This window comes from Euprymna scolopes, chromosome 26 (assembly GCF_053919585.1).
Source record: "Euprymna scolopes isolate OS-2025 chromosome 26, ASM5391958v1, whole genome shotgun sequence".
Lineage (NCBI taxonomy): Eukaryota > Metazoa > Mollusca > Cephalopoda > Sepiida > Sepiolidae > Euprymna > Euprymna scolopes.
The window spans coordinates 75,775,045-75,801,652 of record NC_136507.1 but is presented as its reverse complement, the minus strand read 5'-3'; the positions used below and the strand labels follow the sequence as shown (position 1 = coordinate 75,801,652).

Here is a 26,608-nt window from a genome sequence, read left to right as displayed (position 1 = left end):
CATCAAAGTTAAGCAACGTTGAACCTGGTCAGTACTAAATGGGTGACCATTTAGGACTCCCAGGTGCTGTATGTTCTCTCCACTTATCTCGGCATTGTTTCCAGTCGTCATGGACTTCTCCTTGCCACTGGACTCAAGCAGTGCTGATTCAGGAGAAGTGTGGTTAGGGATTATGCAACTCTTGTCTCACAGTTACACACGCAGCTGCCCCTACGGGAGATATCCTCTGTCTTTCGATACTGAACAGAGGCATCGATCAGTAAGCATTAAATCAGTACACCACTTCCTGGATGATGCTTCTAAGACACAAATGGAAAGCAACAGACTCTGTATTTTAACATTAACATTGTCACTAAATGTGCTGTATATTCTGTAAAAACAAATTGTTTCTATTTCTTGCAGACTTTTAAAAATATATATTTTTTAAATCTTGTTTTTTTTATTTTTATTCTAAATATCAAGTAATTTTTTATTTTTATTTTTTTTACTCCAAAGATCGCCTTGGTGGACGAACGAGAGTTGTTGCCTTAAAAGGTCATAATGGCCTGGAGGAAAACTGGGATGTTGGGGCCCAGTTTGTTGGCCAGTGAGTACTTTTCTTTTTTATTTTTATTAATTTTAAATTCAATATTTGCGATATTATGTACATTGAGAAAAGTGCGGACAGACGAACGGACAAGGGTGAATTTACAAGTCCACCCTCCTTTTGTCGGGGAACCAATAAAACTGATAAACAAAGTGAAAATAAAAAGGATGCATGAATTTGAAAATTGACAAATTGAGGTTGAATAAGATTTAAATGTCCGATAACAGCATCGAACGTTGGTCTTACACAAAAATAATAATAGGAATTCGATATTTAGAATTTAAAATTTAATGGTTGAAAAGAGTAGACAAGTGCAAAATTAATTTGTTAAAATTGGATTTTTTTTTTTTTTTCAAATTTTCAAATAATAAAATATTATGACACGAAAGAAGAAAAAAGTCTTCAATTTAATTTTAATAGATAGATATGTTTATTAAAATCAATTTTGCACTTGTCTGGTCTTTTTTCTTTTCTTTAGAGTCTACATTTGCTAATTTCTTGTTTTTTTCAATTTTTGCTTTGATATAGTTGGTTCTAATTGTGTTATTTTGTTTGGCTGTTTGTAATGATTCAGTTTCTTTGCTTAGGTGTCCTTTTCATAGCCATGTCCAGATATTTTTGTAAGTCTCATCTTTTGTTATCTGTGTAGCTGTTTATCTTCCCATTTTTTTTCTTATCTTATCTCTTGTCTTGTTTATTTTTACAGTGTGCCTTGCTGTAGTAATTAACCTTTCTGTGTTATGTATTTTTTTCTTGTCATTCAGTCTCCTATGCTAACCAGTCCTTTTCTTCCATCTTTCCTTTTCGCATAGTCAGTCAGCGTCATCCTTTTGGAGTAGTGCATTGTGCATGGTCATAAGTTTCCTGGTCTTCTGATAAAGATGTTTCAGTTCTTCTTCAGTCCAACCTATGAACGGGCCAGAGTATTTTATTAGTGATATTGCCCATGTATTTATTCCTTTCATTAAGTTTTTATGTTACTCTGCTGAGGTTTTTACCTCAGGGGCCCCAAAATAAAGAGATTAGACCATTCCTGGTCTCTCTTGTTTGTGGTGTAATGCTTGCTCTGTACAGTTCTAGGCGGTCCACCTTCCCAGGCTTTGCCGTCTCTCTTTGAGAAGGGATTGGTTTATCGCTAATCGCATGAGGTACCCTTATTGAGGAATGTCGATGAGGCTACCCAGGCATTTCTTACAGGTCAGGGGCATTGACTTCTCTATCCCACTTAAAGGCCCTGGTGTCACAGTTCATGCAGTGCGAGAGAACTAAAAACCTCCTTTTATTAGGTTTCTGCTATATAATTTATTTTTTAAGGGATTTACTTGTTCTTGTTAGGTATTCTTTTCTAACATTCTCTTTCATTTCTGTTGATTTGATGGTGTCTATTTCTAGGACTCTCGGATATCTAAAACCAAACTTCTATCTCTACACCATCTACGCTCTGATGCCAATCTGGCATCGGTTGAAATGAATGGCTCTTGTCTTGGGAAGGCTTCACGTTTTGACAAGCTTCTGCGCTTGACCTTTACTCCTGACCTGAAATAGAACATGTATATCAAATCCATTGCCAAGGTCGCTGGAAAAATGGGATCCTTCTATCACTCCAGTAGATATCTCACTCCTGATGCAATTCTCTACCTATATAAAAGCCAGGTACGGCCAACGATGGAATACTGTTGCCACATCTGGGCAGGAGCTGCTAGAAGCAGTTTATCCTGCCTTTACAGAGTTTAAAATAGGCTTTGTAGCTTAGTGGAGGATGCCCTTTTCTCTTCTTTGCAACCTCTTTCCCACAGAAGAGACATTGCGAGCCTGTCTCTGCTTTATCGTTATTTTCATGGCAAATGCTCAGCGGAGCTTCAATCTATGGTTCCCCCTCGCCAAACCTTCGCGAAAAACACTCGTCTAGCCAAAACCACTATCAATAATTTCTCACACTCTTTATCTGTGCTTAAACCTAAATGCAGATTCCATGAACAAAGGTTCTTTCTTAGAACTGCACACCTGTGGAACTCTTTTCCGATTGCCTGTTTTCCAGCTCACTACAATCTGATTGTCTTCAAGTCCAATGTAAACAAGTTCTTGATGAACCGTCCCACTAAGTAATCCAATTTGCAAAATTCCCACTAATGTTTACTACGCTATAATCACATTGACTAATGTATACCCATTCACCCTTATCCTCGAGTGGCCTCTTGGCCTTGATAAGTGGTGATTCCTGTATAAAAAAAAAATATTTGTTGATGTCATGTTCACATCTCCCCTTGGTTGCGTAGTTTCATACCTTCCGCTGCCTCAAGTTTTCCCATTCTTAGTGCACACTTTCCATTTCAAATTGCTATTATGATTATTATTTATCTTACTTGTTATTTATTTTATGTATATATTTGTTTTTATTAAACAGATTTACGCTGTTAAACCAGACGCACAGAAGAGAAATGTGATTTTACTAGTTAGTCATGAAGTCTTTAAAATGCTGAATTGGTCCAGTTTGTTTGCAAACAAAACCCGTCAGAAAAGAAGTAACGTTTTTATCCGTTAAAAGCAATTAGTCTAACCAAAGTTAATATAATTAAGTCAAGTCTAAACATCAAAGCAAAGGTCACTTAATTACATACTGGTATCAGATCAACTAATAGTATACTAAGTAACCCATAGAGTGCGAGATGGTGGGGGTGGGGAGCTTTATCTAATACTTTTTGGTGAAGCATTATAGTTTATATTTTCAGTGCTTGATCCAGTAAAAAAAATAATTACAAGTAAAAATAAAATTGAGTTTAGCGATTTAGAGTTTTATTATGTTTAATGTAGAAAAGTTCTCATGATTCAGGGGAGGTAATTGCAATCAATCATTGTGACTAAAAAAAAATTCTACTTCCGCCAATTTAAACAAAATGCCCGAACATAATTGTGGATGAATTTTTGTTAAAAATACATCCAACATATTTTCTACTGGATCGTTTTTTATAATTTCTTGAATTTATATTAAGCTTATAAGTAAGTATGTAATGTTTTCACCTGAAAGGCGATAGTTTAAAACCTTCCTAATCTGCACAAGCACCGTATTTTCATACTATGTAGATATTCAACTCAAAAAATGAGGTGTCAGGACCAGAGTTCTCTCCCTTGGAGAGAAATTGGTTTCTAGATACGTTATTTCCTTGTGATAGAAAAGGGAGCTTAGACACCCAAATCTTGTAGTCAACGTGAGATTTTGTTGAGGACTCTCTCAACACAATGTGGCCAAGAATAAAAATGAGATTTTGTCATCATTAGCTATTTAGACGTCTGACCAAGGACCTATCAAAAAGGATGCTAGTTTTTGTTTCAAGCTTTACACATCTTTTTTTTGTTGTTTTTCTACTCTTTAAAGTACCATGTGTATTCTTCTATATCTTATTTATAAAACTCACTATGTCTGTCTGTCTGTCTCCATCGTTTTTTTTTTTTTTTTTTTTTTTTTTTCTCAAAGTTCATCTTCTCAGCGACAGAAATTCGTAGAGCAGCATGAGGTGGGTCAAATAATTCTATTTTTGTGAACTGTTCTTTTATGAGGTTTTAGCCAGTAAAAATAGCTGCTATAGGGTCAAAATTTTAAAATACTTGAAACTTGATAGACATGAGTCGACTTAAAGTGCTCTTGTTGATTCATTTTTAACTATTTCTTATCCATTTGACGATAGCTCAAATTGTAAAGACTAAGGTTGGAGCGCTCAATGTTTTGGTTTCAATTGTAGCTGATGGAACCCAAGTCTTTTAAACTTTTGAAATCATTACTATGTATTGGGTACAATATAATAATCAATAGAGAATAGGCTCTCTAATAATAAGTACAAAATCTGCATCAATTAAAAACATATTTTAGCATATTTTTACAACCAGGCAACGCTGGGCTCCCTACTAGTTTTTGTATGTTTAATCATTTAAAGACATGCTGTAAGGTAAAATGCCAGATCATTCAATATGGGAATAGCAGAAGGGAATCAGATGAAGATGTAATCATGGAAGGGAGAAGGTAGATGATAGTCTTTTTGGTCCCCCAACAAAGGAGGGATTTGAACCTAGTAATTCACTCCCATTCATTTGTTCACATTTTTCTCAATAACCACGCCTAGGATTTATTTTGAAATTTTGCACAAACATTAGTCATGGTCAAAGTAAATTTTTCCCAAAACGGATTTTCCAGGATAATTCTGGTTGCCTAGGGGGCATTATATGGGTAAAATTGTTACCAAACCGTTCATCCGTTCATTTGTTTGCACTTTTCTCAATAATTAGGCCTTGGGATTTTTTTTTTTTTTAATTTTGCACAAACATTAGTCATGGTGAAAGTAAATTTTTCCCTCATGAATGGGGAACCCGCATGCTCTGCTTGTTTTTATTATTATTCACGCCAGACAAAAAAAAATTGCTACTGTGACATAATAGGTTACTGTGAATTAAGAGTGAAATTTATAAGGACATGCTAAGTGGGAAGTTGTGTAGCAAGAGCTCTGTTAACATTACAATTAAATTTCTGCATGTTGGTACAATTGGGGAAAGGGGGAGCAGGATTTCACAGACGAGCAGTTTGTGGAAATAAGCTATTAGAGTAGAAAGTGTTCCAGCATCTGGAGACGTATACAGTAAATGGGTGGAATTTTGCTGGAAAAGAAAGTTGGTTTACTCTGGCCAAGTGCAAAAATTGCTGAGAACAGAATTCTTGTCAATACACCCCAGTTAATTGGCAATAAGCCAACCCAACCCTTCCAAAAGGAGGAAAAGGATAAGGTAATGCCTATGAGGGTGCTCCCTTTACTAGCATCTAGCCAAACTATATTCTCATTCTGACATAAAAAGGGGGGGGGGTACTTTGTCAGCCCTTATGATGCCATAGTAAATCTCTATTGATATGACAACTATTGATGCAGTTGGCTGAATAAAGCATGGATAAAATTTCGTCCATGAACCCCCCACCCCCACACACACACATACACACACTTTTTTTGGGGGGGGGGGTTCAGAATGAGAATGGCTAGACATGAATAGTATTACCTAGTCCTCCTAGTCCTTTTGGAGGGGGTTGATTGGTTTATTGTCAATTAACTGGAGTATGCTAACAGAAATTCTAGACAAGAACAAACGGTTAATTTAAAAAGTTACTTTGAATGTACCTTGCCTTAGACAGATATGTTTACTGACCATTTTTACCAGCTAATAAAGAGAATTGCAACAATTGTTAATTGATTAGTCTATCTGAGAACATGAAATTCCCAGAAGTTGGGGTGGGTCTAAACAAGGAGTGGCCATCATTACTTTGTGTTTAATTTTTTTTTCTCCATCTAGATGAGGAGGCAAGGAGGCGTAGCCAACATGTTTAAGTGTAAGTGCTAAAATCTTTTATAAGGAGTGTATAATTATTTGGTGACTATTAAATATTAGTATTGTTTTGTTTTTTTTGTTTTTTTTGTGGTTGTTTTTCAGCTTAGTTTAGGCAACATTTTTAAGTGTGAGTATTAATAGTAGGCAAACGTTTTTAAGAAACATCTCATTATTTTAGGTCCAGAGTTGGTTGAACAAAAATATAACTCTGGAGTTTGTTACACACAAAAAAAAAAAAAAAAATTACTGACTCTGGTCTCCTACATCAAAGGTGTGAAAAGTCTAATGAGAAAAATCTAACCTAGGAGTCTGTTTTTAAATATCGCAATTTTTGTCTCCTCTGGTCTGATTATTTTGTGTCTTTTAAATATTGGAACGTTTTTGTTTCTTTTTCTTTTCTAGACAAGGATTGGACAACATTTTTACAAGATCCAGATCTTTAAAATAAGTAATTTAATTCTAATCAAGGATTTAAGTATTGTCTGGAAGCTTCTTGAACAAAGAATTACTTGGCCAAACTATTGACTCTGCTCTGGATTGGACTGGCAGCAATTCTTCAGGGGTCATTTGTCTATTTGTTATTAATTAGCCACTATTAATACGAGGACATTTGTGCTAAAATGTTTTGCTTTTACTATCACTAGCAGAGAGAGAGAGAGAGAGAAAGAGAGAGAGAGAGAGAGAGAGAGAGAGTTTAACAGTATCAGTACCTCTACATTTACTGACCCACGATTTCCCTGAGGTTCCTTGAGTATGCTCAGCTGATGACAGGAATAACAGGAGCCTTCCTTAACTGTTAATCCACTATGAGCAAATGATAAAACAAAGTGTTACAAAGCATCCCCTCTCCATGTTAAGAATTGTGATGGCCATTGAAATTCGTTGAGTAATACATTGGAAAAAAATGTCTTAATATCCAGAAAACCACTTGTCGGACGTTTCTGATTATTCTCATCATTTGCCGGGCATGCTCGAGTAACTTTGTGAAAATTTCAGGTTGCTAAATGCAGAAGTATTGCAGTATCATTCTCTATTTTTAACAGCTCCCATTTTAATGTGATATTATCGATGCCCTACCTCTCCCTACCTCTCCAAGTGTTAGGAATCAATAAAAAAAAAACGTGGAAACAAGTTTATCAGCAGAACAATGGAGAGGAAGTTGTTCATCAAGGTACACAAAAAGAAGCTGAATAGGATTGTTAATCAAGGTGTGCTAAAAAAGTCTTTCTACTCTAATAGTTACTTTCCTTGAATTATTAGACTTTGGAATTCGCTCCAAAAATTAGATAAATTGCTGAAGTAGTTTTATTTTTCTAAAGAAAATAATGGGGATTCATAGGCATTACAACATAAATCTAATATGAATGAATTATTGTTGAATAATTTCCCCCTTTTTTTTTCCTCCCAAAATGGCAGGTGAGACAGTCACTCCACCGATACTCATAAAATTTTCATTCCAAGTGGCAATATGCTTGTTTTAAGTGAGAAAGTGTTAAAAAAAAAAGTCTTTAATGTACCACTGTTGGTATATGTTTTTTTTTTGTTGTTGTTTTTTAGGTGGGAGGGGTTATTTAATGCCAAAACACAGTCCTTTTGATAAAAGTGTTTATTTTCAAATATTCAGTCATAGTATCTGCTTTATTTTATACTAGCGGGGATATCCGGCAGTGCCCAGGGCCATAGAAAGCTAAACAGATGTTAAATAGTATTAAGTTTCTCAACCCCCCCTTCCCCCCCCCCCGAACATAAATTCCTTCTTTTTTTAAATATAAGTACTAAAAAAAAAACTTAGGAGGTCTTTTATTTTTTTTTTATTTTTCTTAAACTTTTTCTTCTAGGGGATGGGACATCCAACCAGATGTCTGACATTTACCCCTATTTTAGTGAGTCCAACCAAGAGATCTTTTCAGGATTCTAGCCGTCCCTTTCAGTGCAAATAAAATTAAGGATGTTCTAGAGCACTGCTAAAACTAAGTTTCTTCCACCCTCTCTCTTTTGGAGTAAAAAAGAATTAAAAAAAAAAAAAAATTCTTTAATGTACCACTGTTGGCATGTGTGTCCTCCCTTACCATTTCTCTAGAGCTGTTACTGAGATGTTGTTATAGTATTATTAATCATGTTCACACACAGGTTCCTCTTTAGATTACTATAGTTAAGCAATCCTGAGCCTGGTCAGTACTAAAATGGGTGATCACTTGGGAATTCCAGGTGGCGTATGTGTTCTCCGCTAATCTCTGCATTGTTTCCAGTCTTCGTAAACTTCTTGCCACTGGACTCAAGCAGTGTAAATTCACGAGAAGTATAAATTCACGACAAGTGTAGTTGGAGATTACGCAACCCTTGCTTCACAGTTACATGCGCAGCTATCCTTACAAGAGGTATCCATTGTCTTTCGAGACTGAACGGAGGTGTGCCAATGAATTGCCATTTGCATATTTATTTCATTGCAGATAAAAGTATTTGTTTATTTCTGTAGACTTGGAAACCTGAAATTAAAGTCTCAGTTTTGAATAGACGGATTGATTGCTATTTCTGTCCGTGTGTTTAATGTGTTCAATGACCATGAACGTATTTGCTTTGTATCAAGTTTCCTCTGAACCTGGCAAAAATGTTATTTAAACTTTACTATGGTTGCTTGAGTGTTTTTCTTTTTAATGCCAAACACAGTCATTTTGATGCAAGTGTTTATCTTCAAATATTCAGTCACAATATTTTTTTTATTTTTTATGAGCTGTGCCTATCTGACGTTGGCCAGGAACCAGTGCAATTTTATTACATTTTTGGCAACACATAACAAAATACCAAGGTCTTATGTATGGCATGAAAAGAAACTGGAATCTTAGGAAGATCTCTATCACTTCAGTAATTATAGGAGCAACTGGACTCATGAAAAATAATTTCAAAAACTATGTGGCAAATATATCCAGTTGGCCAAGTGCAAGAGAGATGCAAATAATTGTACTTAAAGCGGAAGTCAGAATCCTAAAAAGATCTCTTGGTTGGAGTACGAGATAGTGGGTGACTGTTTGGCATCCAGTAGGATACCCCATCCCCAGCTTGAACAAACTGATAAGAAAATTGAAAAAAAAAGAGTGAAAGGGAATGGTTGTTTTTTAATTTTTGTTTTTTTTTAATAATTTTATTATTTCACTAATTATCTAAAAATTTAGAGTAATTTTTAAGTTATGTATAGTCGAGAAATTAACACGCACATGTGAAGTGTTTATAGAACGTTATTAAGATGAAAAGAAAAATATAAATGCTACTAAACCCTATGTCTGGAATTCTTTATCAATTTTGATCATCATCATCATATGCATCATTATCATCATCTGCATCCAAAGATTCTATTATTGGCATTGATTTCCCCAATGTTTTTCTAATCAGAATTTTTTCTAGAAAGACATTACAGGAGTGTGACCCGTCCTTCGCAGGTCAGCAAGGTGTCTTAGTGTGGCAGGTTCCGTCAATCGATTTGTTTGGTGTTAATTTCGCAACCGGATTGATATGTCGATGCTTCATCGATCCGTCACGCTAGAAGAAAAGCAATTTCATGCACACAAAAGAAAAACAGCTCAGTGCTCTATTCTACTGATTAAATTCAAGATAAGATATACAATAATTTAGTTATGTATAATCGTCTACAGTTCAATATTGATTTTAACAGACTCCGCTGAGTCGATCGGTAGATTTCTCTTGGTATTGCAGTGGGGATGATGTAGGAAGAGAGGGTGTGGCAACTCTTTACAAGTTGAGATACAGTCTCAGACTCTCAACAACTCGGACTCCAATTTCAGCTTCAACTCTGGGTTCGACTCTGCACCGTGTTCATATGCTTGGCGAAGGGGTGAACCAATCGTATCCAGTTCCATCACCCGAGAGGAGGTCCTCTCCTCCTCGAGTGCACCTGTGGATCTGCAAGCATTCTCCTGCCTCGAAAGGTCATTCCCCGCGACCCTCTGGGTTGTGCGCATTATACTCCAACTATAAACATCCTTAATGCTTAACCGTTCCCTGGGACGGTCGCGTCACAGAGAAACCATGTGACGGTTGCCAACATCCCTAAATGAAAGTGATTCCTTTTGTGGAACGAACTGGATTCAAACTTAGAACACCCAAGTTGTCAGTCTATGACCATGACCACCATCACCTTCCATAGAATTTTGATCGAAATTCATTACATTAAGCTTAAGAGATCTTAAGATGCTGAAATTCGGGGAATCTTGAAATCCAAACAGACAATCACACTAAAATGTGATCAGCAGCTAAGCTTTATACCTGTTGTGCCAACAAACCCATCGCAATCCCAGCGCACAAACTGTAGACTAAATAATAGTGCTATATATGTATTTTCATTGTTTTGTATATATTTTAGCACACTACATTTATATGGGATAGTATAAAACACAATTATTTTATAGTTCTGATCAAATCTTATGAGAGTTAAATTCCAGTTATTTCAAAATTTGTAATAAAACTATAAATAGGGCTCAAAGTTGTTATCATGCTGTGATTTAAATGTCAGTTTTGGAGCAAAGAAAAGCTAACATGTATTTCTAGGAGAATTGAAAACATACTTGAACAAATTCAGACAGTAAGCAAAAAAAAAAAATGTCAGATTGCTATCAAGTGAAAACTGTGCACTGTAAAACTCGAAAACTCTAACGATTGGAAGAAAGTATCAGTTGTTGGATGTCAAATGTAAGAATTTATTTTCTATAGATTTTCTCACTTACTCTGACTGAATCTTGTACAGATTTTGTAAAATATAAATGATGAACCGTTTTGATGTGCAAACGTTTTTCTTTCTTTTTTTTTTTTTTTTGATCATTCAAACTTGTTTTCTGTGATTTGAAATCATTTTTGAAGAGCGTCATTTCCATTTCATTATTGTTTTATTTTTAGTATTGTTTTCACAAGCATTTGAAGACTTTTTTTTTGCATGAAGTTTCATTTTGATGATGTACAGTTTTTATTTGATTTATTGCCCGGGTGTTTGGAGGTGTGTATTGAACAAAAAAAAAAAAAAAAAAAGCGGTAGTAGGCAGGCAGGCAGGCTCGAACCCATACCACAAAGAAGGAAAAGAACGTGAAAAAAAAAGTGACATCTTTGTTGTTGTACCAAACCAGAAGTGATGTAGGTTTAAATTAAGGCTTGTCAATTGAAAAGAGGCGATGACTTTCGAAAATATCAGCGAAAAAGCGACCCCCTCCCTGTAGAAAAGTACCCAGTTGAGGGTCAACAAATTAATGTTTTTAGCCAATCTTTAGATATTTGTCGTTCGAAGGGTGGAGCTTCAAAATGATACCAATGTCGTGAAAATCTGTCGCCTCTGTCGAAAGTTTTAGGCAGACATACAAACATACATACATTTGAACAGACAGGTGAGATTTATATTATAGACTACCGGGGGGGGGGGGGGTACCCAGCGTTGCTCTGGTTTTTAGAGGCGTGTGTGGTTGGTTGGGGGGAGTAAAATGAAAACAAAGTTAAGTAATAACCCTGTTTAAATATTATAAAAACAGACAATGGTAAAACTATTAAAAAAAAATTGTGTAAAAAAAAACAAAAACCAATTAAAAAAAATGATCGTAATGCAATACAACGTGTTTGAAAAATCCCAAAAAAGTTTGAAGGGGGGGGGCTCGAACTCGAATTATTGAGGCGGAAGTGCCAAAGAAAAAAAACACAAAAAGACAAAAAAAACGTGATGAATTAACTAAAAAGCGAATTAGGTCAAATATCAATTCTGCAGTGAAGTTTGTTTTGGTTTAGTTTCAGTAGTCACATCCCACTCAAATTCTAAATGATTGTTTTTGTTTTCTCGAATTCTAAATCAATTTGTCACTGGAAAAAATATAGGAATGTACCAATGTCGAGGAACTGTAGAGGTGATAGGCCTATAGCAAACCTCAGATAATGTGCTACAGTTTGTACACATTACATTTGCATGTAATGTCATGATTTTTAATCCTATTAAGGTCAAAGTCGGAGGGGAAAAATTGAGTTCTTGTATTTTTTCATCTTACATGTCTGAAATGACCTATGCAATAAATGAACTTCGGACAAAAAATATGTCTCCTAGTGACACCATATTGTAATGCTAATAATTATTCGTTTATGAAGCAAATAACTAGATTCTGGAATATGAGAATTTTCAGAGCTCAGCCAATCAGAATGGAAAGAATTTGGCAAGGGAGGCTATTATTTTTTTAATCAGAAAGTAGAAAGAGTATGTCATCTGTATATATCTAATAGCCAGTTATGGTCGGTGTATCTGTGGAACATGTAGAATTGGTTCCGGTGATAACTGGTAGTGGTGGTAGGTAAATATATATAGAGAAAAATAGGGACTCCTTCCTCTAAAGATGCTGTGATTGTGATTGTGATGGTGTTGCTTGTAGGATGCAATGTAGCATTCTAATATCACAACTGAATGTGTCTAAAATGGTGCTCGAAAGCTACATAAGATAGTGGCTATTAGGCTAGAGGTATTGAATTTGTATGTAGCATCTTTTGTTGTAAACTTACCATACTTTGGTCCAGAGGGGAATTTCTGGAGTCATTTTATTATATAGCAGAGGAGATTAGTTGCATATACCCTACCATGTCCGGTTAAAACAGATTGCCAGGTGAAGCAATTAGTCACATGCTATCTAAGATACACCAAATATCCTAACTTGTTACGAAAATTGACCACATTTTTGATTTAAGGAAGTATAAAACACATCCAGCTTGGTTTATGAAAATCAAGCACGAAGTGACTCTCATAGATTACAGGGGAAATAACTGTAATAGGTTAAATAAATAAGCTTATTTCCAGTTTTAAATGCAACTGTTGTCGGCTATTAATAATTGAAATATGAATTATATTAAAGATAAATTAAATAATTAACTTTAATATTTCTTAGAAGAAAACGATTCAATTATTTAAAAAAAAAAAAACAATTTATAAAATCGAGCTAATTATTAAAATGAATTTTCTTTAGTGTAATATGCAAATGAGGATATTCACTGAATATAAATTTCTTTTGAATAAATAGATTATATAGAAATCATGCTGGAATAAATGTGTGTGAATATGACTTGATTATAATACAAGATTCAAGAATATAAAGATGACTGGACGGTCCACAATTTTATAATTATTAAGATATATATATATATATATATATATATATATATATATATATATATTAGTGTTGGGACAAATCAAAACCAGGAATTGGGAAAATCTTAACTTTTTGGGTTGTCGGAATCGGAAAATTTGTAACTAATTTTCGAGGCCAAAACTGATCCTTTTCAATGTGTTTTTACTTTTTTGTTTGTTTAAAACTTAATTTCTCATGTCTGTTAGTAATGCTAAAACGATACGTATTTATTGATTTTTAAACTACCAGTAAAAGTAAAGTCGATACACCATAAATGTATTATGTACATTGTCTAAAATATATGCGCATATTGCATGACTTTTTACAGGAATCCAAAAATAAAAATAATGAAAAATACAATAACTGTATACCTAAATAGTTAGAAGTTTTAAAAGAATCAGTCTGTAATTATATTGAAATTGGAAAAAGTATTGGAATCATCTCATGACTATATCATATATCTATAATATAAAGCTGAACGTCTGTGTGTGTGTCTGGTCGCGAATAGGCCACCTTCGTGGCCTTTGGGCCAAGATCAAAGTGTAGTATCTGCTCCAGCAGATACTGCAAGCTATGACTAGCTATGACTAGCAAAGACAAGATGTGGGGGCAACCCCACATGCCTGACCTTTAACCAGCTCCCATTTCCCACCTCTCGGGAGCTGGTCCCCTTTTTCCCTTCCCCCTCCCTTCACTCCTCACATTAAAAATTAGCCTTGTGCCTAATTTGCTCGGTGGGGGAGCAAATAAATACCATCTGTTCTGGCAGATACTGCAAGCAAAGACTCTATGTGGGGGCGACCCCACATATAAGACCTTGGTCAATGTAGGGGCAACCCTTCATACTAATTGTCACTATCCAGCTCCCCTACTCCCCGGGGAGTTGGTCCCCATTTCCCCTTCACTCCTCACATTAAAAATCGACCTTGTGCCTAATTTGCTCGGTGGGGGAGCAAATAAATACCTGGTCACGAATAGGCTTCTATATGGTTGACAATTATAGAAAACTGATTACATATAATGATAGATGTATCGAGACGCAGGAATGGTATGTTTGGTCTGGCATAATGATGATTCATTAAAATTGTGGGGTCTGCATACGCGCCTGGTCCACAAAGTATGGAAATAAAAAGATTAAAAATTAAAAAAAAAATGTTTACAAGTGTTTTTGATATAGATGTACATGATACTTCGATAAGTATGTTTTAACTTAAATATGGATGGTATAATAAAATTGTGGGGTCTGCGTTCGCGCCTAGCCTCCATAGAATGGAAATAGGCACACACTTTAATAAAGACTTTTCATATCTATCTGCGTAAGTATACTTTGATTATGTTTCAGTTTGAAGAAATATGGTATAATAAAATTATGGGGTGTTCGTTCACGCTTGACCTCCATAGAATGGAAATATGTCACAAAGTTTAACAAGGTTTTTTAATATAGATCCACAGAATATTGTGATAAGTGTTTCAGTGTGAACAGGTATGATATAATAAATTATGGGGTTTATCTATTTTATTTTTACATTCATCATATTTTGCTTTGGTTTTGATACCCCCAAATTCGAAGCTATCTCTTTACAACCCTTCCTTTTCATAACCTATCATACTTTCATAAACCAGAGTCCATTTTCTGTAGGCTGTTTTTGAACCCGGTCAACGACGGGTACTTTTGCTAGTGTGAATATATATATATATATATATATATATATATTCTTCAGAATAAAATTATCTAACGATCAACTGGTATGGAAACCTGTGATTATAAGTTTTACAAAATATTACTGGCAGTAATATTCTATAAGTACTATCCCACCTAAATAAAAATTGTTCAATATACAAGATAGAGCAAATAAATCAAATTTTAGTCATTCAATAAATTTAAAAATTTATGACGTGAAATATTTAAATTTCATATCAAAAGATTTTTATTATTCTATGTAAGACAAAGAATGCATTTGAAATATTATTATAATATTTCAAATGTATTCTTTGTCTTACATAGAATAATAAAAAATCTTTTGATATGAAATTTAAATATTTCACGTCATAAATTTTTAAATTTATTGAATGACTAAAATTTGCTATATATATAATATGAGGTGTCAATTCCATTATACAAGCATTGATTTAATTTGAATAAAATAAAATACATATAATTTGGCTTTCAAGCACACCTGATATATATTTTATTTTATTCAAATTGTAATGCACCAAATGTGTATTTTATTCAAGCGCACCTGATGCATATTTTATTATATATATATATATATATATATATATATATATATATATATATATATATATATATATATATATACATAAACATTTAGATACCGTTACAGTCTTTAATGAACTTTTGGAAAAGCAACATCGCCTGATGAAGTCTCAAGCTATTTATAACTAATTGACTGAAACATGCTCATGATTGTGTAACAATAGCTAAATGTTTATGCAAAAACAAATCGAGAGTATATCTTGCTCTTCTTTGTATTGAGCACTCTTGTATAAACGTCGTAATAATTCATTCTCTGAATATTCCTAACTTGGAATAATAGATATAAGTTTTTAAATATTACATGATTATATATAAATAAAAGATATTAATATGTGTGTGTGTGTGGGTGTGTGTGTGTGTGTGTGTGTGTGGGTGTGTGTGTGGGTGTGTGTGGGTGTGGGTGTGTGTGGGTGTGTGTGTGGGTATGTGTGTGTGTGTATGTATGTGTGTGTGTGTGTGTAGGTACACTTATCTTTACCTTTTCCGTTTTATTTATTTTAGTTGCCAACCTCATATCATGGATCTCTTAAAAAAGTTTGACCTTGGCCTCAATAAAGTCTACGTGGATGGCATTAAAATGGTGCAGCTTGGAGATGGACCAATTCGATCTTATTCATCATCGATTCCGCATCTTTCGATCGTGGCAATGTTGGATATGTTCATCTTTCTAAGAAAGGTATCAGTTTTTGTTTCTAACTTTTCATCTATGAACCTGAATCGCCACTTCGAATGACCTTTTGCCTGACTAGGACTTGGCTTTGAGTGTATGGTGGTCACTGGAACAATAGGGTAGTAGTAATCAGTGGTGAAAATTGGGTTTAATTTGATTATTTAAGGGGACGGCTCAATAAGAATTTGTTTATATTGGATTTGAAGACAATCATATTGTAGCCAGCTGAAAAGCAGGCCAACGAACAGTTCAACAGGCAGGCAGTTCTACAGGAAAGAAGCTCTATTCATAGAATTTGCATTTAAATTTAGGTATTGATAGAAAGTGGGGGAAATTGTTGATAATGGTTGTAGCTAGTGTTTTTTGTGGAGGCGGGATCATAGATTGAAGCTCAGACGAGCACTTACTATGAAAATAGCAATAAAGCAGATACAGGCTAAAAATGTTTCTTCTGTGAAAAAGAGACTGCAGGGAAGCGAAAAGGACATCACCTACTAGGTTTTGAAACTGGTTTCGAATTCTGTCAAGGCAGGATAGGGTGCTCTGAACAGCTCTCGATCAGATGTAGCCACAGTACTCCATTTTAGGCATGAAAAAGTGTTTGAGAACATCGCTAGTTATTTGAAAGAAAAAATTAGCAATGTTCGAACACTTTGTTGGTTATTGATTTTTGTGATTGATCAGGCTTAATTTCTCTGTTGATTCGTTTCAGGTCCAATCGATGTGTGATGAAATTGATGTTTATAATCCCTACCATCATCCACGTGCTGCAGAATGGGATAGCATGACCTTGCAGGAATTCACAAGATCCCGAGCATGGACAAAATGTAAGTCGAAGAAAACAGCAAAATGTATGATCTTATTATTTTTTCAACATTTCTTCTGAAACAATTTTTACTTGGAATCGAGTTTTAATCATGAAATTCAACGTTACTTTTACTTCAGAACAATAAATTTATATTTTTTTAATTTTTTTTTTTTCTAATTCCAAACACTTGGAGGCTACTATTTGGGTTAATGTCTACATAGGACTATATGGGGAGTTGAGCAGCAAAATATCCGTTTACATTACATTTAAATTTCTGTATGTTAGTACAGTCAGGGAAGCAGGAGTCAGGGAGGGAATTCCAAAGTCCAGCTATCCGAGAGAAGGAACTATTAGAGCAGAAGTGTTTCTGTTATCTCGGGACATCAACAGTGAAGGGTTGGGATTTTACAGCTTGTCAGGTTAGTTGGTGATATGTACATCGATGGGGTACAAGTGCTGTGAGTTCATTGGAGCACATTCCATTAAAGTACTTGCAAAACAAGCACAGGAATGTTAACTTGTTTAATAATTTTAAATAATTAGACCGGGAGGGTGACATAGTAAACTGACCCCCCACCTTCGCCTTCCAAGGAGAAATTAATAACTGAGAGGATGGTATCATGATGAATATATCGATCAGCCATTTTACTACCAAATAAAATATTATGCACGCATGTGTGTGTGTGTGTGTGTGTGTGTGTGTGTGTGTGTGTGTGTGTGTGTGTGTGTGTGTGTGTTTATATATGTTATTTATTTGTTTTTTTGTTCGCAATACTTTTTTTTGAATGAATTCAATTATTTATACAAAAGTGCATTTTTACCTAAATGCGAGTTGGGAATAATTTTCCCTTCTACCAATATATATAATTTTTTAAAATATAATCATCCCCTGACACGTGTTTCGTCGTCTACAACTCATCAGAGTGGCTGAATCTAGCGAGAGTTGAAATCATAACCCCACGGAAAGAAGTCTAAATTTCTACTACTAGGCCATCTCGCATGACTGCTTGGATATATCGCGATTTACGTTATTTGTTGTTTTTTTTTTTTTTCTTTTTGCGATATTTTTAGAATGAATTCAATGATTTATAATTATAGGCTCATTTTCAATTATTTACAACTAGCGGGGGTACCCGGCGTTGCCCGAGTGTTTGTTTCCGGGACGGGGGGGAGTTTTAAAAAATGTTATGGTAGGTAAGTAGGAAGGATCAAACCCGGAGTCATGAGTAAAAGTAGGAAAATAAAGTGTGAAAAAAAAAAAAACATCTGCAACGTTAACAGTTCGGCCACCAAGAAAAGTCCATTCCAGTTGTTTAGGAAAAAAAAACAAAAACAACGACTACGGTAGGTCGGTGCGAACGTGAAAATATAATGTGAATTGTCCAGCACGCTAACCACTACGCCACAGAGCACTGCAACTTAGTTTAGTGATTTTAAATAACTTCACATGAAAGAACTACGAAGCCAAACCGGTGTTCTCTTCTCAACTGTTCCTTGTGAACGATCCCCAAACGGTGTTAAGTGGTGGCAGGGGGAGGAGGAATTTATTACAGAGAAAATATTTTACCACTTCCATTGATCTTAACCGATTTTGGCCGTGACTTCTCAGCAGAAAAAGTATAGAAATCTAAGATTATCGAGGAATTTGAGAAATAATAAGCCTATAACACACCTCAGATATTGTTCTGCCGTTTGTGCATATTATATTTGCATGAAATATCTTGATTTTTAATCCTATTAATGTCAAAATCAGACGGGAAAAAATTAGTTCATTTTATTTATATAGAGATTAAAAGTTCATTTTTACCTAAATGCGAGTTGGGAATAATATATATGTATATACATATATATGTATAGGTATTATTCCTGGTAAAGAATATTCAGAGGTAAAACATCCAATGAATTTAACAACATTTATACAAGAGTGCTCAATACAAGGTGGAGCAAGATATACTTTTTATTTATGTAATAAAAAAAACTTTAAAATTTTTTTAATTTTGTCTTCTGCAGCAATCATTCATTTTTACATTTTACATAATCCTTATTGGCATTCGTTTCCCCGATACCTTTCTAGTTGGAATTATATCTAGAAAGACATTGGGTACTTACAAGAGGAACCATATGAAGGTTGCCAGCATCCCTAAGTGAAAGTGTTTCTGTGGAACAAACTTAACACATCCAGGTTGTCAGTTTATGTCATTAACCACTTGGTCACCATTACCTCCCTGTTGCTATTGTTTGTTTTTTTTTTAACATAGGAGTCACCATTTATCAAGGCCCGGAGGCCACTCAAGGATAAGGGTTATTGGGTATCATTAGTCAATGAGATTATAGCATAGTAATCATAAGTAGTGAAAATTTTGTAAATTGGATTACTTAGGGGAACGGTTCATCAAGAACTTGTTTATGTTGGACTTGAAGACAATCAAATTATAGTCAGCTGGAAAGCAGGCAAATGGAAGAGAGTTCCACATGCGTGCAGTTCTAAGAAGAAGCTTTGTTCATGAAATCTACGTTTAGGTTTAGGCACAGGTAAAGAGTAGGGGAAATTATTGGTAGTGGTTTTGGCTAGACGAGTGGTTTTTGTGAAAGTTTGGCAAGGAGGGACCATAGATTGAAGCTCAGAGGAGCACTTGCCTAATAACAGCAGCCCTTTACATCTTGGTAGTAATCTTTGTTTAAGGCAAATAAAAGTTAAAAAACAAAAAACTGTTCACTAAAAATCAGATACCAGACAATTTACAGTACTTGTAGAGATGAAGTCTCTTTTTTTTTCTTTTCTTTTTTTTTTTAAACTTAAAATTGGTTCATTGTTTGATGAACCAATTTAGTGTCCTAAATTATCTCTTGCAAAAAAAATACTTCTTTTGATGCTTCTATATTATGATAATGAAAAAATATTGAATTTCAAGTAAAACAAATGGTAACTACGTGATTGTCATGTCACAAATAGTAACATATCACAAAATCACAGAAAACAGTAAGATAGAAAAGTAATTATTAATGAAAAACGGATTCGGATACAGTTTAGACGAGGAATAAAATTTGTCCGACATTTTGAATTACGTTCATTACGTGATGTAAGCAACAGAGCTTAGTTATCTCCCATATCAACTCCTCTCTTCTTTTTTTTTTTTTTTTTTTTTTTTTAGTAACCCTGACATAGTGATTTCATTTTATTTTACAAATTTGTTTTTCCATTAATAATTATTTTTCTACCTTATTGTTTTCCGTAATTTTTGCATATGTTACTATTTGAGACCTGATAATTACGTAGGTACCATTTGTTTCACTTGAAATTCAATATTTTTTTCGTTATTATGATATAGAAGCACTCTTATTTTTGATTAGTCAATGCTAGTTATTCCTCCTTTGATAATCGTCTTGAAAGCAACAAACTACCCAGATTTCAGATGCATACGCTAATGTTGCGGGGATCAGTAGATATCAGGTTTAAACTTTACCTGATCACTGAATCTCTTTTCGTCCACTGTTGATGCAGTTTCTTATTTCTTCTTGCTTTAACTCATTGGGATAACCGTGGATCCCAGTTACTTGAAACTATTCTATTTGCACCCCCTGGAGTAAAACTGCAATGTGATTGGTCTATGAAAAACAGCCTTTTTTTTTTTTTTTTTTTTTAAATTGATGGGAATTAACTCAACATGTGATAACCTCCTCAATGATCGAATTTTCTGCTTAACCCCACACTTATAGAGAATTTTCCCTTTGCAATTGGAGAGTTGAATACAATATGACAACATTTTTGCACCCTTGTTAGTTAGAAAATTAACAACAGACCCTTGAATATGTAACAGAATCAGGATCACAAATGATCAAAAAAAAATGTTGGTCTTTTTTAACAAATTTATGATCCAACCAATCACTGTGGAAAAAGGCGGAGTGATAGGCCTTGCTACACGAGACTTCTTCAACAGTTTTGGTTTGTTAATGCTGTGTCATACTAAGGGCCATCATAGATTGATGGGTCCTGAATATGACCTTAAACTATATCCGATGGTGAGGCCCCAGATTGTGGGCTTTGGGGAGTGTGGAGCCACCCTTTAATTGCTATTGCTCCCAGGTCCACTCTGACCCGGACTGGTAGTACCTGTTAGGGTCCCAACTATCAGTTAAATAGAAACCAACTTAAAAAAAAACAAATATACTCTATTAAAAAAATTGTTCTTCAAAATCACTGGACTCGGCATTAAATAACCTGAAAAGGGTTGATATGCCGTAAAACAAAAACAATTAACCAACCAACCAACCAACCAACCAACCATAGATTGATGGTCATCTCTCCATCATCATCACTCGTGGAAATGCCTTGAATCTGCTCTTGGTCTTCCAAACGAGTAGAGAACTTTGCAAAAAGACATTTTATTAATAAACAATTATTTGTTATTTATTGAATAAATTTTTGATGTTATGAATTGATTATAATATAATCCATAAAAATTATTAGTTTCATTAATGATGGAACAATTTTTTTTATCCCAATTCAGATGCAATTACCGATTCTGTTCTAAATTCCAGATTCCAATAAAATTACCGATTCTGTTCTAAATTCCTGATTCTGATTTAATTACAGATTCCAACTTTTTAAATTTCTAAATATTAAATTATAAAGTTTTTTTTTTTTTTTTTTTTTCAGATTACCGTAAAACCTTATGTAATATGAGCATATGTTTACACAAACATAAAAATTCACTTATGGTAGGGGAACATATAGATTTTAGGGTGCTTATGTATTTTTGGTACCGCACTATTTTTAAATAGTTTTTTTTTTTCAGGTTAAATTTAAGTTTCATGATATCATTTATTTATTAATTTATTAGGTGGAAGCACAGAATAGTTACAAAACACTCTCCCTACCCCATGTTAAAAATGGCTTTCAAAATAATAACGATCTTATATCAGTGTGGTACCAAAAATGCATAAGTACCGAATTTAGTTTTACTGTTAATTTAAAATCAATACTATTAATCATTTTATCATTAGTATCAACAAATATTTTTGGCATTGGAGAAAATGCACTTAATTTTTCCAATACCACAAAATGTTCTGATTCTTCTGATTTCAATTGTCTCCACACTAAGTTCTATAAAAATTTTCATACAATCATTGTATTTAAAAAATTGTAAATCCTCAAAACAGATTGAATGAGCGCTCTTCTTAATTCAAATGTACATTATTTCTCCATTTTATTTCTTTGGTCTTTGATTAAAACCAGCTCTGATCCAATGTTTGGAAGCCGCCACACGATGCATATTCGGCAAGGAAACCAGCCAGATCTCCCTTCTACATTATTTATATTATGTCAAAGCAGGAGGTGGGGTGGATGCTTTACTAGAAGCCAGTAATGGGGCGGCTCAAGAATTTACAATTCAGGTGAGATCGAAGAATTGATTCTTTCTTTATCTGGTTTTTCTGCAGTATAATGTGCAGTATATTGGGATTTCAAACAAAACGCATTTCAGGTGAAAACACTATTACATACTTGCGTGTCATGTCAAAATTAATATAATTTCAAAAAAATTATGATAAAAAAAAAAATAATTACAGGTAAAAATAAAATTTATCGAATTGCAGACTTTTATTGTATTTTTTAAAGTGTAAGAGTACTTAAAATTTCAGGGGAGGTAACTATAGTTTACCATTTAGAGTTATCTACCTTGTTTTCTTTGCTTTCAATTGAAAACGTTGAAGAGCTACGAAGACTGAAGTGGTACCATTAAAACGATCGACCAGAATTTATTTTTCTACAAAGTCACTAATATTCTTGATGCAGTTTTGCCAGCCTCTTTTGATGCCTTGGTTATAAAAGTCCGAAGCACGCTTTGTCACTCACATCTGTCGCCACTCTGAAATCGGCAAACCCATCTCCTAACTTTGCTGACATCAACTGCATTGGCTTCGTAAGCGTTCAACAGATGCCGGTGAATGTTGATCGGTTCAATTTTTTTCTGCATAGAGGAATTCAATGATGCATCTCTGCTTCTGGTGTACGTCCATGACAGGGGTTGCTTTCTTAGAATCTCACACTGTCAATATCTGCAACAGCTATATGAAACATTCAGGACATGGATGTGTATGTAACAATACAATTTGCAATTCCCTCTGACTCATTCAGGCAGAATAAAAATAATAGGAGGCATTACTTTTGAAAAGTTACTTTGTATATACAAATGAATACACATTGGTTTTTATTATAAAGTGGAGAATATTGTTAATAAACAAATGAACAAAAAATTCCCTGACGACTGGTAAAATAACGACTTATGTTCACTTAATTGTATACATTGAATTGTTTGACATGAGATGGGCTTTACGATGACACTAAACATTCGGTCTTCAGATTAGTCAGACATATCCCTTGAACTGTTATGTGGGTAGCATTGATGGCAAGGAGTAAAGTGTAGTAATACTCTGATACTACACTTCATCTTTTCCCCACATTAAAAAAAAAAACAACAACAATAATGTGTCTAATTCTGCCCTCATCAAGAGACAAGTAAATATATAGGGACCTTGTTTACCGCTTGGTTCTGGTCTGGTTCTGTTGTAAGCTCACTTTCCATTGTGATAAGTGGTGTCTATTGAATGTATTTATTTTCCTCCCATGGCAAGAGGTGACGCGTGGTTAGAAAGTGGGATTTTAAACCAGCACCCAGGAATGATTTAGCCTGTAGATTCTTCCATCATGTATCAAAATGATATTTCCTTCACCTTAAAACATGTCTGAATTAAAATGTGCATTTATGACAACTATAACTAGCACTAACATAACAATAACTAACACTAACATAACAATAACTATCACTAACATAACAATAACTAACACTGACATAACAATAACTAGCAATAACATAGCAATAACTATCACTGACATAATAATAACCAACACTGTTATACCAATAACTAACACTAACATAACAATAACTAACACTGACATAGCAATAGCTAACACTGACATAGCAATAACTAACACTGACATAGCAATAACTAACACTGACATAGCAATAACTAACACTGACATAACAATAACTAACACTGACATAGCAATAACTAACACTGACATAATAATAACTAACACTGACATAGCAATAACTAACACTGACATAACAATAACTAACACTGACATAACAATAACTAACACTGACATAGCAATAACTAACACTGACATAATAATAACCAACACTGTTATACCAATAACTAACACTAACATAACAATAACTAACACTGACATAGCAATAACTAACACTGACATAGCAATAACTAACACTGACATAGCAATAACTAACACTGACATAACAATAACTAACACTGACATAGCAATAACTAACACTGACATAATAATAACCAACACTGTTATACCAATAACTAACACTGACATAGCAATAACTAACACTGACATAGCAATAACTAACACTGACATAGCAATAACTAACACTGACATAGCAATAACTAACACTGACATAACAATAACTAACACTGACATAGCAATAACTAACACTGACATAGCAATAACTAACACTGACATAGCAATAACTAACACTGACATAGCAATAACTAACACTGACATAACAATAACTAACACTAACATAACAATAGCTAACACTGACATAGCAATAACTAACACTGACATAGCAATAACTAACACTGACATAGCAATAACTAACACTGACATAACAATAACTAACACTGACATAACAATAACTAACACTGACATAATAATAACTAACACTAACATAACAATAACTAACACTAACATCAGTATTATTTAGATTCTTCTGACTATTAATCTCATCTTAAGTGTCATTTTCACAATTTTTTGGTCGATATATCTGACGATCTTCAATTGTTGAATTCTGGAATGTTTTTGTCAAAATCTGGAATTTGGACAGAATTTTGAACAGGGCCCTTTATTTACTTCACGGGATTAGCATGCTCTCGTTCCATCAGCCATGACTGGATAGAGGTTCTAAGTAATTCAAAATTGTATTTTTCGGTCGCTCTCACACTGAGTATTGAACCTTCAACCTTCAGGAGAATATCACTTTTTACAATTGATTTTTCCAAGTACTCTAACCACTGCGCCACATCAATTGTAAAAGGTAGTTTGAAGAATCCAAATAATGCAAACAACTAATCCTCATCTCAAAAATTCAGAAATGTGACACTGACATAATAATAACTAATACTAACATATAGCATTTAATACAAACACTAGCAGAAAGAAAACCAAACAAGTATGCTTAACTTGGTGCTAATCCCCCCTTCTCCTGCGTAGACCCTGAAACAACCACCACTCCCCTGTTGAGAACCATTGCCATAGAAGAAAAGCACTTTTGCCAAATAAAAACTGTCTGAGCAGCCCTATTGACATTCTCTGGTAAGGACACCTCTTGCAATTTGCAATAAACTAACTTCTCAAAGGGTGAGAAGGCAAACTTTTTGAAGGTCACTTTTGCTGATCTATGGGAATACACACATGTAGTACTCTGATCCATTTTTTTATGCTACGTTTTCTTCACGCTGATTGATTTTTGTACTGGAACTGGTTGAATGTGTACTCTTTGAAAAAAAGGTGTTTATGCTTTGTGCATGGTCTGCCAATGTGAAAACAAAACTGTTAACCAAAACCTGCCCCTTTCAATATCAGAAAAACTCTTCTAATTTAAAGTTTAAATTCAATGCAGGTGTTTTTGTTTTTTTAATAAACAGACAGTTATTTCTTTAAAAATAAAACTTTTGGCAAAAAACAAAATCAGTTTGTTTTTCTATTTTGTTTTTCTTTCCTAGCTTGCCACCAAAATAGTAAAATCTGTTATCTCCACCATTGAAGATCCTGCTGATTTTATTTTTCTAGTGACGTCATGCTGCAAAGAAAGAAAAACAAAAACAAACTGACTCTGTTCCTGATGAAGGCATTATATTGCCAAAAATTTAGTTTTTAAACAAATAAATGTCTGTTTATCTATATAAATAAAACAGATGTATGTGTGTGTATGAAAATATTTAACCGATAAACTGTTAAACTATTGGTCACATAACACTAAAATTAACAGGATATAGTAATCATACAGCAAGGATGGTTTATAATGAGTAAAATCTTTGTTTGGATGGATGAATAACGTAAACAGAAATGTCGACAAGTTGAAAGGCAAAATATTCATTTCAACTTACCAACATATTTCTATTACTTTTGTGCATTATGCAAATTCATCCATAGTCTGATGTGGTTTAATTTTAAATCTTATCTTAATAGCTCAAACAGTAGAGAACGTGACTGGATGTTGGTTGGTTGATTGTTTTTGTTTTACAGCATATCAACCCTTTTCAGGTTATTTAATGCCAAATCCAGTGGTTTTGAAGAACAGTTTTTAATAGAGTATATTTGTTTGTTTGTTGTTTTTTTTTTTAAGTCGGTTTCTATTTAACCCATAGTTGGGACCCTAACAGATACTACCAGTCCGGGTCAGAGTGGACCTGGGAGCAATGCAATTAAAGGGTGGCTCCACACTCCTCAAAGCCCGCAAGCTGGAGTCTCACCATCAGATATAGTTTAAGGTCATATCCAGGACCTGTGACTGGAGGACTAAATGTTTTGGTTTCTATTTTAGCTGATGGCACCCAAGTCGTTTTTTTTTTTTTAACTTTGAAATCAGTACTATATATATATATATATATATATATATATATATATATATATATATATATATTCAATAGAAATTAGCTCTGTAATAA

The 26,608-nt window shown here is 34.1% G+C and overlaps 1 protein-coding gene across 1 annotated transcript in view; it reads left to right on the top strand.

The window, feature by feature from the left end:
• LOC145248198 (amine oxidase [flavin-containing] A-like) overlaps positions 1–26,608 on the top strand; it is an 87,642-nt gene that overhangs the window by 25,363 nt on the left and 35,671 nt on the right. The window contains exons 2-5 of the mRNA XM_080110061.1: positions 496–586; positions 15,879–16,053; positions 16,760–16,874; positions 22,092–22,249. Of these exons, the coding sequence (XP_079966187.1) occupies positions 496–586; positions 15,879–16,053; positions 16,760–16,874; positions 22,092–22,249 (539 nt within the window). The remainder of the gene's footprint in view (positions 1–495; positions 587–15,878; positions 16,054–16,759; positions 16,875–22,091; positions 22,250–26,608) is intronic.